General features: G+C 40.4%; 2 protein-coding genes across 2 annotated transcripts in view; both read right to left on the bottom strand.

Moving 5' to 3' along the window:
• The window catches only part of jmy (junction mediating and regulatory protein, p53 cofactor), a 29,127-nt gene extending 22,168 nt beyond the window's left edge, over positions 1–6,959 (bottom strand). Inside the window, exon 1 of the mRNA XM_080875125.1 lies at positions 5,530–6,959. Within this exon, the coding sequence (XP_080731251.1) occupies positions 5,530–6,399 (870 nt within the window). The 5' untranslated portion in view covers positions 6,400–6,959. The remainder of the gene's footprint in view (positions 1–5,529) is intronic.
• A 2,653-nt stretch (positions 6,960–9,612) lies between these two features.
• Positions 9,613–14,197, bottom strand: bhmt (betaine-homocysteine methyltransferase). The gene is made up of 8 exons (XM_080875511.1): positions 14,054–14,197; positions 13,716–13,848; positions 13,517–13,629; positions 13,196–13,387; positions 12,340–12,487; positions 10,552–10,734; positions 10,213–10,441; positions 9,613–10,126 (listed from the first exon to the last, which is right to left on the bottom strand). The coding sequence occupies exons 1-8, from the start codon at positions 14,075–14,077 to the stop codon at positions 9,946–9,948; spliced, it is 1,203 nt and encodes a 400-aa protein (XP_080731637.1). The 5' UTR covers positions 14,078–14,197; the 3' UTR covers positions 9,613–9,945.
• Positions 14,198–15,411: the final 1,214 nt, after the last annotated feature.

Below are 15,411 nucleotides of genomic sequence, written 5' to 3'. Positions count from 1 at the left end.
GTCTGCCTCAGATAATATTGAAATGTACCACCACACCAATCGTCATCCAAAGTAGTGAATAAAGTGATCTCGCTCTGCAGAAACAGATAGATATGAATAGAGACTCCTATATTAACTGTGGGCTGAGTTTCCACAGCCCTCCACAGTGGGTACTGGGGTAGACACTACACGATTCAGCTCCAACACTGCTCCTACTGTTTACTTTAGCTCTGCGTAGCCCTGGAAACCAGTGCCCAGCCGTACACCCCCTGCAGCCACTGCTAGCCAGGAAAGCCCCTGAGCTAAATGAGCCGACTCTAATTCAGACTGGAGAATTTTAGAATAAATCGCTAAAGCTGGACTTGCACATTTTTCTTTTACAATTCCCATTTTTATAATGCAACAATTTCACTTCCTGCAGTGATGTCATTTTAATGGTCTGATATATTTGTTGGGAACAGTATAAGGCAAAGAGCTGCTGCTCTTGCCCTCCAAAGCCAACTGTATTACTTGTCTTAATTAGTTTTTGGGCAATTACCAATTAATCAATAAGTTAATGAACAGAAAAATACATGGGCTGCTGTTTTAATAACTGATTTTTCATCATTCATCATCACATTACAATCCTAGAATTAGGATTACAATACATTACAATCCTAGTATTGTAATGCTTATTTTTACCACAAGTGACATATTGATGATGAACTGAATGTTGTCAGGTGTGGGGTGTATAGGTGTGTTAAGCTTTTCTTTTTCTTTTTTTTTCTTTTTTAAACTGGGACCAGTAAAACAGTATACTGTGCAAGCTTTTTGGCCTGCTGCTGGCCTGTTTGGTGACTGACAGAAAAAAAGAAAAAGCAGGTGAACTGACAGATCTTAAGATTACTTGAGCTAACAGCTGCAACCCCGTTGCTTTCTAGTAGACATGCCTGTAGCATGCAGGGGTAAGTCTAAAGCTTATTTTATTGTACGGCACATGTGTCCTTAATTGTCTATAGTGAGCCTACCAAGAGGTGTTGTCAACCTACACAATCATGCTCCTGTGCAGTCCTCCAAAAACCCAACAGCATGTAGCTCAGGTGTCCTTACTGAGAGATATCTATTTCACTTCAGCTCTTTGTGTGTTATAACTTTACTCGTCTCCACAGCTGACTGAAGGGTCAAAAACATCAAAAGCTGAAGCAGCCCACAGACTGATTGTACCACATATTTTGGGGACTGCTTCCATCTGGCAACAGCCACTCTCTGCAGGTAGACGGGCTGTTCGTAGCTTCCTACAGCCTGCCAACACACCACCAATGGAAAGCCATGTTCACCCCATAAAAAAGGGGAACAACATTTACCCTACTGCATTTACTTTTAAGTTACTATTACCATGTTTTTTGCAGATACAGTTTTATAATATGAAATATAAATCTACTAATAAATTATGCTACATTCTTGTAGATTATGCTACCAGTATAACGTAATTACACATTTATAATGTAATTAAATGGGACTTTTTTGTGGGGGAAATAAATGGACTGGTATTCATATAACTACTACTCAAGTTGACCACTCAAAGCACTTTCTACTACAAGTCTCACTCACCCTATCACACACATTGATACAACGCTATTATCTATGCCGCTAAGTGCTTTGTCTAACACACGCACGCCACAATAAAAGCATGAACTACTGCTCCTGTGGGGAAAATAAATTATACTGAAAACTGCACAAATGAACTGGACTATTTGTTTGAACATCAGTCTGATATTGCCTAGTGTGATGTTGAGCATTTAGAATCCCCACGCACCGCATCCAAAAGCTCATCATTTAAGAACAATCCTATTAACTTTAATTTAAACTGTACTCAACTGCTGCGATCATAGTTTTTTGTTTTTTGACAAATTTAAAAGCTAACAATTATTATTTCACATTGTAAGACAAAATTACTGTAACCCCTGCTTGGTCCATTTTATTGTGTACCCAGACATCAAACACACAGCTGAAGGCACCATCCAGGATTTCAGGCATTGCTCTCTTTTAAGTGCCTCTTATTATTACTCTGACTAGTTTACATATCATTTGCTTATGCCTTATTAGTGTTCTGCTCTTACTCTTGTTATTCTATATCAGCCTGACAATAAGAGTATATTGTGTGTATGTTTGCTTGTCTGCTATGGATAAATATGCATGTTTTAAAGCAGTTTGCAAATGAATAAACATAAAACCTATGTTAAGCCTTGCTGTTAAACAGAAGGCCTTCCAATGTGAAATGAGTACATAATAATTACAGGGACATTCCTGGTAATATGCACTAGAGTATAGCTGCAGTATACCAGCTCTGTCATCAGGACTTACTCTTGCTGCTGCTACATCTGCTCAGTCTTGCTGAAGCAGTTTCCCTTCTGCCTTTTAATTGAGATGTGAGGCAGGAAGAGAACGCCCTGACTGAGCAGAGACTGGATTTTAAAGCTCATTTGAAACTGAATGCTGTTCAGGAGTCGTCAATCAACAGACCTCAGGCCTAAATCTTTCAGGCAACTTGATTGGTTCTGGCTTTCTCAGCACAAAAGTTTCATGTAGTGATAGATGAAAATAGTAATGCCACCTGTAATCAACAGAGGTAATGTCAACTGGTTAAACACAACGTTTAAGATGCATTTTTAATATCAATAATTTGCATATTGTAACTATTATTTTACTTATTTTTGAGGAGTTGCTCTGACAAAAAATTGTCAGAAAAGTACAGCTTCAGCTCTATGTGTTCCCATTTTTAGCTCCAACAAGACAATACCAGCAGGCAAAACAGCAATTGTTGTGAACGTATCAGTTTATGTACAACTAAAAAGATGTGAGTGACACAAAATATAAAATACCCCTATACATAAGTGTGAATGAAGTAAACTGCTCCGTTCAGTAACTGTACAGCAGACTAACAACACAGCTGTGCCTGAGGCAAACATGCAGACACACCATAACAAAAACTGTGGGCGTACACAAAACATGCAGAAGCCATGTTAACCTTCAACATACAAAGGTCAAGAGGTCGCCCAGCAAAGAAGAGAAACTTGATTATTGTACACATTTAGGCCTGAATTTCAAACCACCCAGAGGAGTAGTTTAACTGTCAAAAAATTTTACAATGGTTGTACAGATTTAAACGTCACAGAGAGAACGATTACAAAAGATGCTGCTTTTTCATATATATCACAACAATAATATATGTGATACATATATTTGCATTTATTCAAATGACAAGCATGTTGATTGCTGGATTCCTTCTTGACTGTTTTCTCAGACTACCAATCGCTACATAGACATTGGCAACTTGGGCATACAGGACTACACACATGAAACAAGCAACTAATCCCTTTTTCATTACTCTTTATTGTTTTGCTATATTTATTTGTACAAATGAAAAACTTTACATCAGTACTTTTGTCTTTGCCTCACAATATATTATAATCTAAACCTGACTTATAAAACTCTACTATTTTCACTGTTATAATTAGAGTATCATCTATAAACAACAGTCTAATTTCGATTGCACAATCTACTGATATTTTTGCTTTAATGGAAGAAATTGTCATATTTTTGTCATTTTGGTGACTACATATGGCTACATGGTTTATTTTGTCAAATATAACAGTTTACAATTCAGGAAATACTAAATTTTTAAGTATCTGAGAGGCCAGAGAAAATTTAAAGGTTTCATCTAGTCATGTTCAAATTGATCAAAACATACTGGAAGTGGGTCAATACACCTTTTTCCAAAAATAAACAAGTAAAACCTTTGAAATTATTTGATATATGGAGCTATAATTTCACAGCCTTATATATGTGCAAATTTTAAACCATAACATTTCCAGGCAAATCAGAGGTGCTTGAGCAGAAAATGTTCTGATCTGAGATAGAATGACTCTTATATGACCTTATATGACCTGTGGCTTAGATTTTATAGTAAACACTATAGCGTGGTTTTTTTTTTACGTATGCTTTCACTTTAATCTCTCTGCGCTACAATTGTAGTTAACCTCCCATCACCTTTTGTTCCCTTCACATCCTTGTCATCGCAGAACAAGAAACTATTAACTTGCAATATGTCAGGTCCCCTGGCAATAAGCTGGATTTCGTATGGCATCAGACCACAGATAAGGAAAAACTGGGAAAGTGTCAAAGTACAATTATTAAGAGCAGTGATTTTCAGTCTGAAGCTTTTCCAGACAATGGAAATTATCATTCTTGGCAAGGATTAAAAAGTAAAATTTTCTCTGTTTCTGTTGCTTGGATAGAGCAACGTAATTAGTGGAGTACGGAAGCACATTACTATAAGATCACCATATCTTTATGGTAAAAAACTGTAAATTTTACTTGAGGTAAAATGACATGCCCTCCTTTTCTCCCAATATCATCATGCAATTAAACCAACTACAGCCCTGAAAGTGTTGGAACCAGGTCAGCATACTTAAAGTCAAAGTTCATCATGACTGAACCTGGAAACTTGGGAACAAGTACAATCCAATAAAACAGAGTAAATATTACATCTGTTGTTGACACTATAGTGTTCCAACGTGAGGCTGCAGCTTATGATTTGAGCTAGATTATATTTTATTGTTATGTATTAGTAACTGAGTTCTTCCACATGAGTGTGTTGGATAAAATAACAAATAACACTAATTACACATCAAAGGAAGAGTCATCTTTGCTGCTACTAAGAGCTGCCCCATCTTTCACTTAGTTCCATTATCGATTAATCTAACAACTGTTTCCCCGACTAGATTTTAAACACCTGATGAGAGCTGTATGTAATGACTGCTGCTCTTTTTATAAAAACAAGTTCAAACAAAACTCATTCCTGTTTCCTCTGAAGATGTGCCCTGTCACATATGAATCACTAAAGTAATTAAGTATTCCTTGCTCCTTGATAACCAGCTGTTTACTGGTTTGGTGCATCAGTCAGTTAAAACACTCTGGAGGTTAACATTTTTTTCCTGAGGCTACAATTATGATCATAACTTACACCTTTAGAGTATCTGGCACTTCACCTTGCTTTGCCACTCACATCAGGCTACAGACATGAAATATAGCAACATAGCTGGGCTAAATATACACCTTCATCTGTGTAGGATTACACTGAAGCAATCTCGACAGCTGTGGTGACACATCATTCCTGTAACTCCACCTCTTTTTGTTCTCCTGTTTTTCTATGTAACTCCCTTCCAATGGTTCAGCCAACTGGAGTGTAATGTCTGGCCAGACCAGATCATATTACTGGCTTGTGAATGTGCAGCAACAGATGGTAGATCACAGGAGGGGAGGGGGACAAAGGAAGAGGAGGGAAGAGAACCAGCAGCCTTAAAATTATAAATGGACTTAAAATTAAACCAAAATTGCCCCGTTTATCAAAAAACAAAAAAAAAAAAAAAACTACCTTTCCATGTAATGTCAGGCTGCCATTAAGAGTGTACTTATCAGATCTCACATCATCAAGTACTAAAAAGCTTGATTCCCTGCTTTTATTTAAAAGCAAGTCAGACTTCATGACAACTGAATAAGTTACTTCACCTCTTGCATGCGTCTTTTGGCCCTCTCCAGAGCATCTTCATAGCCTTTCTGCCTCAGCTCACTCAGACTCTCGTAGTACTCCTCGGTGTCGTCGCTCTCTGAGAAAAGCACCTGTGAGAGGATCTTCCAGCCGCAGGTGTCCAGGGCATGACCCAGGTACACCTGCAACTGATAGCACAGGGCGTCCGTCTCCCGCTGTGACATCCCGGGCGGACCGAAAAGGACAGTCCACACGCCAGACTGCTCCTCCGGGAAAGAGGGCAAACAAGGCTCTAGGTCCGAGTTGACGGCGCATAGTTGGAGGTGGGCTGCTCTCAGTTCCTGGAAGGAGAACAGTCCAGCCCAGCTGAAGTCTTCGCGGTTACTGGCCTCGATGTCGCCTGGGTCTGCATCATCCGGAGACAGCGTGACATCCACTGGCTCCAGGATCTCCATATCCGTTATCTTGGGTGTCACAACGTCCCATGTCCCTAAAGTGTGACTTACGCACTCATATGACTTTGAACTACCGGCTTTTAAAGTCTTCCTGTCTGCGTTAGCATTTGTTGTGGGTTTCCCTTTGGGGACAGAGTGCGGTCTAACTTTACCCACTTGGCAGACTCCATCTTTCTTCGCCGTGACGGGACTTTTTGTGTGTTTTTCAGCCACGCAGGCACCGGTGGGAGGAAGCCCAGCGATTGGGCCACAGTCGACGTCCAGTAAAGTGCTCCGTCTCTGCACGGTTCTGTTGTGGCAGGTTATGGCGAACTTTCCCTCGACGTCGTTCCAGGCCACAATGAAAACAAATTTATGTCTCTCTTTTTCGTCGAAGACTTTGGGCCGGACGGACACCCATCCGGACTCTAAGTTATCCTCCATGATGAATGACATCTCATCCAGCCAGTAAAAAAAAGACACTTAGATATGCGTTAGCCAGAGGAAAAAAATCTTCCCTGATGTCGAGGCTAAATGCTACTCGTAGCCACCGACAGCAGACCCCACGTTTAAAAAAAACACAAAGTAAGATTTGGCAGAGCTACAGCGAACAAACCGACGAGCTAGATTAAGAGATGACACAAAGGCTTTCTTGCTTTGTTAACCCGCTGTCTGTTGCGTGTAAGCGGCCGAAAGCGCAGCCAACGTCGTTGTCCCTCCTCCAAATGGTCGGATTTGGGATTCCGACATGAAGAAGTTCAAGCAGCCAAACGCACTCGGACACCGCGGTCTAATCGAAGGAGAGAAGTCGGCTTCATATTGCGGCAGCTAATGTCCGTTGCCATGACACCTGGGCGCTCACCTGCCCGATGCTCGCGCTGTCTTGAATGTGCAGCTCTTTGTCCGCTCTCAGACAATGCCGTCGCGCGACGCACATCGGCTCTCGATGTCACGTGTGAGCTTCTGTTTACAAGCAGAAGGTGCGTGCGTGTTTGTCCGGGGAGGGATTTAACTGGTGACCCCCCCCCCCCCCCCTCCCTCCGGTGTTGCATTCCATCTCCACGATGAAAATGGTAAATATGATGCTCCTAGAAAATGTCGATACCGTACTGACATGCAAAACGATCTTTGAGCAAATTGTTAGTTAGTTGACTAATATTTCTTTATCTCTATAAAACTACAAAAATATCTCTTTATCTCCCAATAATATGCATTTTAAAAGACGTTTAATGATGCATATAATGTACAATATGCTAATGCTGGTTAACTATATCCGCTAGTCTCTCTTTATACCATGTGAACGTGAAATATATCAATTTATCATTAAAAAGCAATGCAAAGTCTAATATTTTATCAGATGCATTAAGCGTGACATGTCTTTCTATCACAAACTTTTATTCTTTTCACAATTCTTTTTATTTTTTGGATATTTTTAAACACAGTCCAGTTGTACATACTACATCCTTAAAATGTTTTGTTCATTACATTACAGTGTTTAACGTTTTTATTACGCGTACACTTTTTCCACATGAACCCTTGAAGGCAACATAACAGTCCGTTTCTTTTAACAGCTTAATAAACCAAACGGCACACAAAGACAGAAAACTGTTCCACGCAAACTACTTTTTAATTCAGTAACTTTACGTGTTTAATTTTTAAAAAGTGTTCATTACGAGTTGTACTCTTTTGTTTTTTTTTAATCTCTATTCCTCTGTCTCTTTTCCTCACTTGCATACGTGCACGAGGAGCATAAACATCTGCACGTGGGCAAATCCATGACGCAAATACGTACAGAACGTGTTTAGTGCCAGACTGCGTACGGTAAGCGAACTGGGTCAAAACAGGTTTATGCACCATTTATTCTCTAAGAAAGTTAATTTTCGCATGCAACTTTAAAATCAATCTAGCGACTAGAAAAAAAATGTAGAGTGGGGCAAAGATTACCTTTATGGTGCTTTTAAAGCTACTAGAAAAAACACCAAGTGGGTTAGTTTACTAAGGGCCTTTTCCAAAATCTTGCTGGTGCTTGACTTATATTTAGAATCTTTTCAACTTTTGATTTCCTCTGAGTGCAAACTTCAGTTCTGTTAGTCACTGCAGAGTATTTGTAGAAATATGCCAGCCTTTGTTGACAGTAAGCTTGAGATGGAAGATGTGCGAGGATTCAAAGTACGATGAGGCAAATCTCAAACGTGAATATGAATGTAAAATACAATCAACGGCAGAAATATTGGCATTGATTGTATTTTTTATATGTTTTGTTTTATTATTTTTTTTTATTATATTTGAGGGGGGAAAGTAATCTGAAAATAAATGCTTTTTAATTCTCTGCCTCTTCTGGTAAATCTTGTGAAAACACATTGAAAAGACATTTCAATGTAGTTCACCAGGTGAAGGTCATGCATTATTGCCATTAAAATTTGGATCAGTTGAGTCAGAGTGCGGAAAGAATACTTCAGCCTAATAAACACAGGAAACCAGAACTCCCTTTGGATTTCCATGGTTTAAAAACAGATAAGCTCTACAGAGCTTCGTAGATTGTTCCCTTATATGGAAATAGGCACATTGATGTCTGAGTAATAATCTGTTAAATTGACTCGATGTTTCACATTTGGTCTCACCCACTAAGGCATGTTCTCTTTCCAATAAAATAGCACCTCTCGTACACTGCCACATTCCCTGTTTTGACCTCACTTTATTTACTGCTCATTAATTTCCATAGTTAAGGTGTAAACAAAAAGAAAAACTTGTAATATTCCACTTTGAGACCAGTTTCATCATTTATCCTCTTGGAAAAGTAAGATGATTGAGAGATAGATAGAGATATATATATATATATATATATATATATATATATATATATATATATATATATATATATATATAAAACAAATAAATAGCCCTGCACCAACTTTGCACTTTGTCCTTGTTTTGCTGGTTTGTACTGAAGTTATTAACTGTTAAACCAAACTGATAAAACTTCTTAATTTTACTTCAAAGTCTGATTCCAAATATTTATGTGCACATCAAAAAGGGTGAAAAAGCACTTTAATTGCAACATAGCAACTTCAGACATTAAATTTGCACTATGGGAAGAAGGCAAACCAGCAGTGGCAGTGTGATGCTTTGGGTAATGTTCTGCTGGGAAACCTTGGGTCCTGCCATCCACGTGGATGTTACTTGCAGATCATGTACATGCAGACCATGTACACCCTTTTTAATGGAAATTGTACTCCCTGATGGCTGCGGAATCTTTCAGCAGGCTATATGCCCTGCCCCAAAAACAAACAAACAAACAAAAAAAAACAAAACAAAAAAAAAACAAAACAAAAAAAACAAAAAAAACAAAAAAACCCAAAGGTTTAGGAATGGATGAACAACAATTAATTTAAGGATTGACTGGGCCTCCGAACTCTTCAGACCTCAATCCAGTTGAGCATCTGTGCGACAAAAACAAAACCTATTTTAGGTGATAAGCAACACACCATTTCCTGAAGTTTGACTTTTATAGGTAAGGCTATGTCCATATTAATGCATTTTCGTTTGAAAACTCATTGTTTTCTCTCCGTTTTGGCCTCCCATCCACCCTGAGATGGCGTTTTCCCCTATCCGGGCTAGTGTGGACGTAGTCTAAATGACCCTTCCAAGGAACAAAACCACCAGTGCTGATTTCTTTGTTGCAGTTTGTCGTTTATTGCTGCCCACATCATTGTGACATTACTTGGGTGCTTTCACAAACAACTGTACATTTGTAATACAGTAATTTCACTTTTTTTCTTTAAACAGTTGTGATGGTCATAATAACACTGAAGGCTCAGTCTGGAAAGCCAGTTTCAAAGGTTAAGCATATGATGCCAGTCTTTCACATAGTAAAAATGGTCCTAAAAAAGAAAGAACTTCAGCATTTTAATCTTTTTTGGTACATAAACTTTGGGGAATGTGTGAGTATGCCTTCTCACGCCACCCCTTTGCTTCTCCTTGTCAAAGGCCTCAGACAGGAGCTCAGTGGCCTTGGCTGGCCTTGTCAAACAGAGCCTCCAGCTGCTCCTTGGAGGTAGCCTCCTTTTGCTGCATCAGGTCAGCGTGGCCTTTGGTGACTCCCCAGCTATCAGGTGTGGACATGGAGGGGCAGAAGGGGCGGCCAGAGGCGGGCTTCAGCTTCTCCCAGTAGTCACGGCGGGCCCTAAAAAGAGAAATGGCAAGCTGTCCTGAAAACAAAACAGTGGCAATAATCTTGAGGTGCTTTGAGAAAACTGAAATAACATCTACCTAGCTCTAACCCAAGGCTTGGTGTGCAATGACAGGCCACTACCCCAGCTGCCATGCTTCTCAGATCCAGCAGGAAGACAACCTCGCTCAGCTTCCAGCTCCTCAGCCAAGGCACGGATGTGATACGGTTCAAATCCGCAGCAGCCTCCAATGTAGCGAATCCCAGCATTATATGCTTCCCGGGCATATTTATGCATGTCCATTCTGGTCAGGATCCTTGGCTCCAGACCTGTTGGAAGAGGAGTTTATTTTTGAGGATTTCTTAAAAAAATGTTTTTATGTGGATTGAGAATTTTTAATTTTTTAAAACATTTTTTTTTTAAAAAGTAGGGTAATGACCAAACGGGAATTCCGGCAGGTCGATGAATCCTTGGCAGCCGCAGTCCGGAGTATGAAAGGCCAGTGGCTGGGACATGTAGTGAGCCTTCAGCCCAGCCTTCTCCACACCCTCCTTCATCAGTTTCACAGTCTTCACACAAGTCTCTGGGTCAAAGTGGCAGTTAATGCCAACAATATCAGCACCTACAGAGAAGATGTGCAGAACAGATCAGAACTGAGGCAATAAATTGTTGAGATTGTGGAAAATTCTTGTAAGAAATGGTAGCAATCCATGTTGGTTTCAGCTCAATGCTGGATGTATCAGTGCACATGGCTGATTACCTCAGCATCTGTTCATACCACCACTGGATGGCAGCAAAAATCTGATCTACACAGTGGCTTTAACAAGAAATCTAATGACTGAACATTAACACAGACTAAGACTTCAAATGAATACAAACTGCATGCATCGAGTTTAAGATGTCAGGTCCATACCACTAACATGCTAAAAATGCTTTCTTGGTGTATTTGGAGATTGTGACAAATGAAGTTTTGGACCACAAAAACACCAGAAGTCAAGATATTTTGAAACGTAGACACTTTGCAGACCTTGCAAGTCTTGATTTTTTTTTTCCCACATAACAAAACGAGATGTCCAAACACCCACATTTAGTTTTGCAGTGCTGTTGCGTAATAATATGCGCATTTGTATGACATACCCATGGTAGGCCTGATTGCATTGCTAGACTATATGCCATATGACATAGGACCCGAGCACTTCCCAAACCAACTAAAATTAGTCTTCTGGAAATGTGTAGATCAGCTAAATGTGAGCAAAAGATTGTCAGCATCTGATGTAGGAAACAAGAAAGATTGGTGCAAAGCTTCCACATGTGCCAATGGGAAAATTATACTGAATCCCACATGTCAGCTGAAGATAGCAGGTCCAAAAACAAGCTTGAGCGTAATGTAGCACTAAAACAGGGTGAACAGTTTCCCAGGAGGGTAAACAAGTGCAATGGATAATATTAATTACAGACCCACTGTGTCCCTCCAGTGTGCAGCATGCACTACACCCTGACTGGTCCAGCTACACAGAACAAGACCAGTTCATTTTAAACTGCTTGACCTGAATTTACCATAGTGTGACAAAAAAAAGCAGCTGTGAGGAGAGGTGCACTTAGCTCTGAATACGACATTGAAGCCCCATTAAGATACTGAATACACTGTATGTTGTCCACATGGTTCACCGTACCAGGAGGTGTGCGGACCACAAATGTGGGTTCTTACCAGACAGGGAGAGGGGAATGAAAGATGCTATAGAGTTTCATTACAGGAAACAACTTTAAGCACACAGGCTTTCTTTACAGAAGACGAATCGTAATACTCTAGGCCGAGTTAGCAGGAGAAGTCTGGAGTACGAACAAACCAGCCTTAAGTTCATAAGAGACATTTCAACATAGTTCATAGTTATTCATAGGCAGAACTGTGTGCAGCTGTTTGAGCTGATAATGAATTTGAAGTCTGCTTTTATCAGACCTGATCCAAGAGCTTCAATGACATGCAACAGGGTTCGCATCCTTTAGACAACAAGACATTCTGCAATTGTGACCACTGATGTGTGCATCCATTGCTCTGTAGTTACATTACCAAAACATTAGTTCTCAGGTAGTTTCTCTAAACTCTGCTGAGTTTCTTCATATACGTCAAACAATGGCGCCAAAATTAAATAATATTGTTGATTAAACATTTTTTTAAAGTCAACTTTTCTTAAATTCCTGTTACTCAACGTGCGGGAAATTGTCGTACCAGCTTTAACAAGTCTGACTGCACAGTCTCCAGGGCTGACGCCGTTCAGGTCCCCTTCAGGTCCAATGCACAGAGTCGCAGCGACTGGCTTACCGGAAGCCTTCAAAACCTGGACTGCCCACTCAGCCTCTTCCACGTGCTCAAAGTACTGCAAGGAAGCACAAAACGTAAAGACTGCTGAATTACTAAAACAGTTTAAAGCTGCTGTGGGAGCTCTTTGGGACCCCTCAACCTGAATTCAACATACCGGTCCATAAAGGCGTACAGTCATGAGTACAGTACAGAGTCATGAGAAACACATTCAAATACATTTTTTTGCAGGATACACTTATCTCAGTTACTTGTGCTATTTAAGCAAACAGAAGGGCCGTGTCTGCAACCAAGGGAGGTGACTTTGCTACTCACTGAGACGACTTTCTTTCTCAAGTCTAAGTGGAAAAAATATATAAAGTGGTCATTAGTAAACCTGGGCTCCAGCATTTAGATACTGAAATGTGAGCAGTTATACAATGACATGGTGTAACACCCCCTCCAGACTTCTTCAGAGTTCAGCACCTTACGAGAGGGGAATTACATGAATATATAGACATAAAATATATAAATGCATGAATAAATGCATTTCTAATTGCAAAAATGCCCAAGCTGAAAATGATTCATTATTAATAAAGTCATTCAGAGACAGGAGAAGAGATGATATTCTAACCTGCTGCAATGGTTTTGTTAACTTTGCTTTACTCCCAAATCTGCACTGAGACAGTTCTAGTTCAGGGACATCTCTTTAAATGTTGACCTAAGTGATCTCTTATCAAAAGTTGCTTTAAGTTTCCAGAAGGAAATGTTTAAGTTCACGGCATACCTCTGCAATCAAGAAGTCGACATTTTTCTGGACAAAGACATCGATCTGTTTCATGAAGATGGCCTTGACCTCCTCCTCGGTCTTGCCGCTGAGGTATGCCGGGGTCTGAGAGACTCCACCTGCCACCAGAGCGTCACCCTCATTGGCCACCTCTCTGGCCAGGTCACAAGCTGCTTCGTTTATTTGGCGTCCCTGTGGATGAAAGGAAATATTTTTTAAAACCACTTATAAATCAGTTCAACTTTCATGTTTTGAGTCCGTTTAAACCCCTCTGCATGCTTGATGAGAGCTCAGAGCAGCTGCACATGAAAACAAACTCACGGTGAAGCTCAGAGTCTGGCCCCTGTTCTCTAGTTTGTCATCGCTTGCGTAGAAAGTGAACGTCTGCATGACATTGGAACCAGCTCTCAGGAACTCTCTGTGCAGCTGCCGCACTGCAAACACAACACCCCCCATTCAGCACTCACAAAACTGGAACTTCAACATTTAAGCTTTAAATGGAGAGCAAGCAGAGTCCTACCCGCTTCGGGGTGCTCGGCAGCAGCTTCAGGTGTCCACGGCCCGGCTTTTACATAACCTCTCTTCTCGAGCGCGAAGACAAAGCCTCCGTCCCCAATAACGACCTCTCCTGCATCCAGGCGCTTCAAAATGTTCTGCCGTGAAGTTAACACGCAAATCAAATCAAAACAACACACAGAGCTGCACAACACCCATTTCATTGCATGAAGCGCGGACAAGCTGACTCAAGTTCAGAGCGCCCTTTACATTTTTTAATCATGCAACATGACGAGAAACATAATAAACAAAAACAAAATACAACGTGTGCATTATCCAGGACTGATCGGAGTGCACGCCTACCTTCTTTTCTCCCGCTGGTGCCATGATTACTGTAGCAGTGACCGCCTCACACTTCTCAGCAGCAGAGTCTTGAGTTTGGAAAAGGCTCGCTTACGGCACCCACGCTGCATTTATAATCCAAGATGGGTGTGTCGCTCCTGATGTCATCCGAATACCACCTCCCTCTTCCACTTCTGATCTTGTTGTTGTTGGTGACGGCGCAGAATCCGTAAAATCTCGGCTCTGTGGAGAGGCGTTGTTTGATCACTTTTGCGGAATAAAAGTACAGCATCTAACCTTTATAGGAAGTTTGAAACCATTACCTATAAAAAACTAAAAAACAAAAACCGTTTTCTAAAATGATTTTTCGCAGTGTTTGTGTAAGGACAGGTCAGGTAAGTGAACACACAGGGTCAGACAGCACTGCCTAATTTTTGTGTTTGTAGGTCAGTTATGCCTAAGAAAGAGCTGAATGAATTGTGTGTGTATGCTCACTGATGATGTTATGTCAATGGCAACTGGGAAAACAATTATGTGGTCACAAGGGAGTCACCAAGGGGGGCCAGGGGTGGCACTGCCCATCCCCCAAAATTTGCTGGCCCCTCCAGTGGCCTCCCCTGGCAAGGCTGTCCTATTTTGGTAATGATTCTAATAAACATGAGCACAAGAGAGAGGAAGACACCCCACAACGAGTTGAATGACATTAATTTGTTATTTATTCCTGCTTAAAACAGATTGTTATGGATTTCAAAATCTTATTAGATTTGTAATATGTACATGTTTTCAGTGATATCATCTTTGATAGCAGAAAATTAACTAGGCATATAATTCTTTTCTTTCTCCCTTTTTTTTTTTGCCATATTTTTCAAGTAGCCTATATTTGACAACATCATAATAAGACTGGAAATTCTGTTTTTGGTTTGCCACCCTAATATTTTTAGTGGCCCCCATACGGCCACCCCTATGTAAAAATTCTGGAGGCACCCCTGGTGATTACACCTTACAAACCAGTAAGGTGTAGGTTGTTTGGGTGTGACAGGGCTGAATATAGACAACAGTGATGTAAACTGGGGTCAGATCCTCAGGTTCAGGTCTTTGGCTCAAGTCTTCATTCGCCACACAACTGCCATGGTAACTGAGACCCTGTTCACCCAGCATGCCATGTTTTTAGGGTCCTAAACAGTTTTCTGTACTTGAATATGCAGTATTATATGAAAAGTCTAACTGTTTAGCAAAGTAATGAAAGAAGTATTTAAATCATTTACCTATGTAAAATAAGCAATACTCACATATTCACAGCAACCATCACCTCAAGGTGTTTATACTGCAAAGCACAGACCCTACATTATTTGTGAGAAAAATGCCAACAGCCAGATTCC

The sequence above is a fragment of the Rhamphochromis sp. 'chilingali' genome (assembly GCF_963969265.1).
Source record: "Rhamphochromis sp. 'chilingali' genome assembly, chromosome: 2".
Taxonomy (NCBI): domain Eukaryota; kingdom Metazoa; phylum Chordata; class Actinopteri; order Cichliformes; family Cichlidae; genus Rhamphochromis; species Rhamphochromis sp. 'chilingali'.
This window is presented reverse-complemented; position numbering and strand designations above follow the sequence as displayed.

Coding starts and splice junctions, on each gene's coding strand:
- bhmt (XM_080875511.1), bottom strand. CDS start 14,077: ATGGCACCAGCGGGAGAAAAGAAG. Junction 13,849..14,053: donor CACCAGCGGGAGAAAAGAAG/GTAGGCGTGCAC, acceptor ACTTCACGGCAG/AACATTTTGAAGCGCCTGGA. Junction 13,388..13,516: donor GCCAGACTCTGAGCTTCACC/GTGAGTTTGTTT, acceptor TTTCATCCACAG/GGACGCCAAATAAACGAAGC.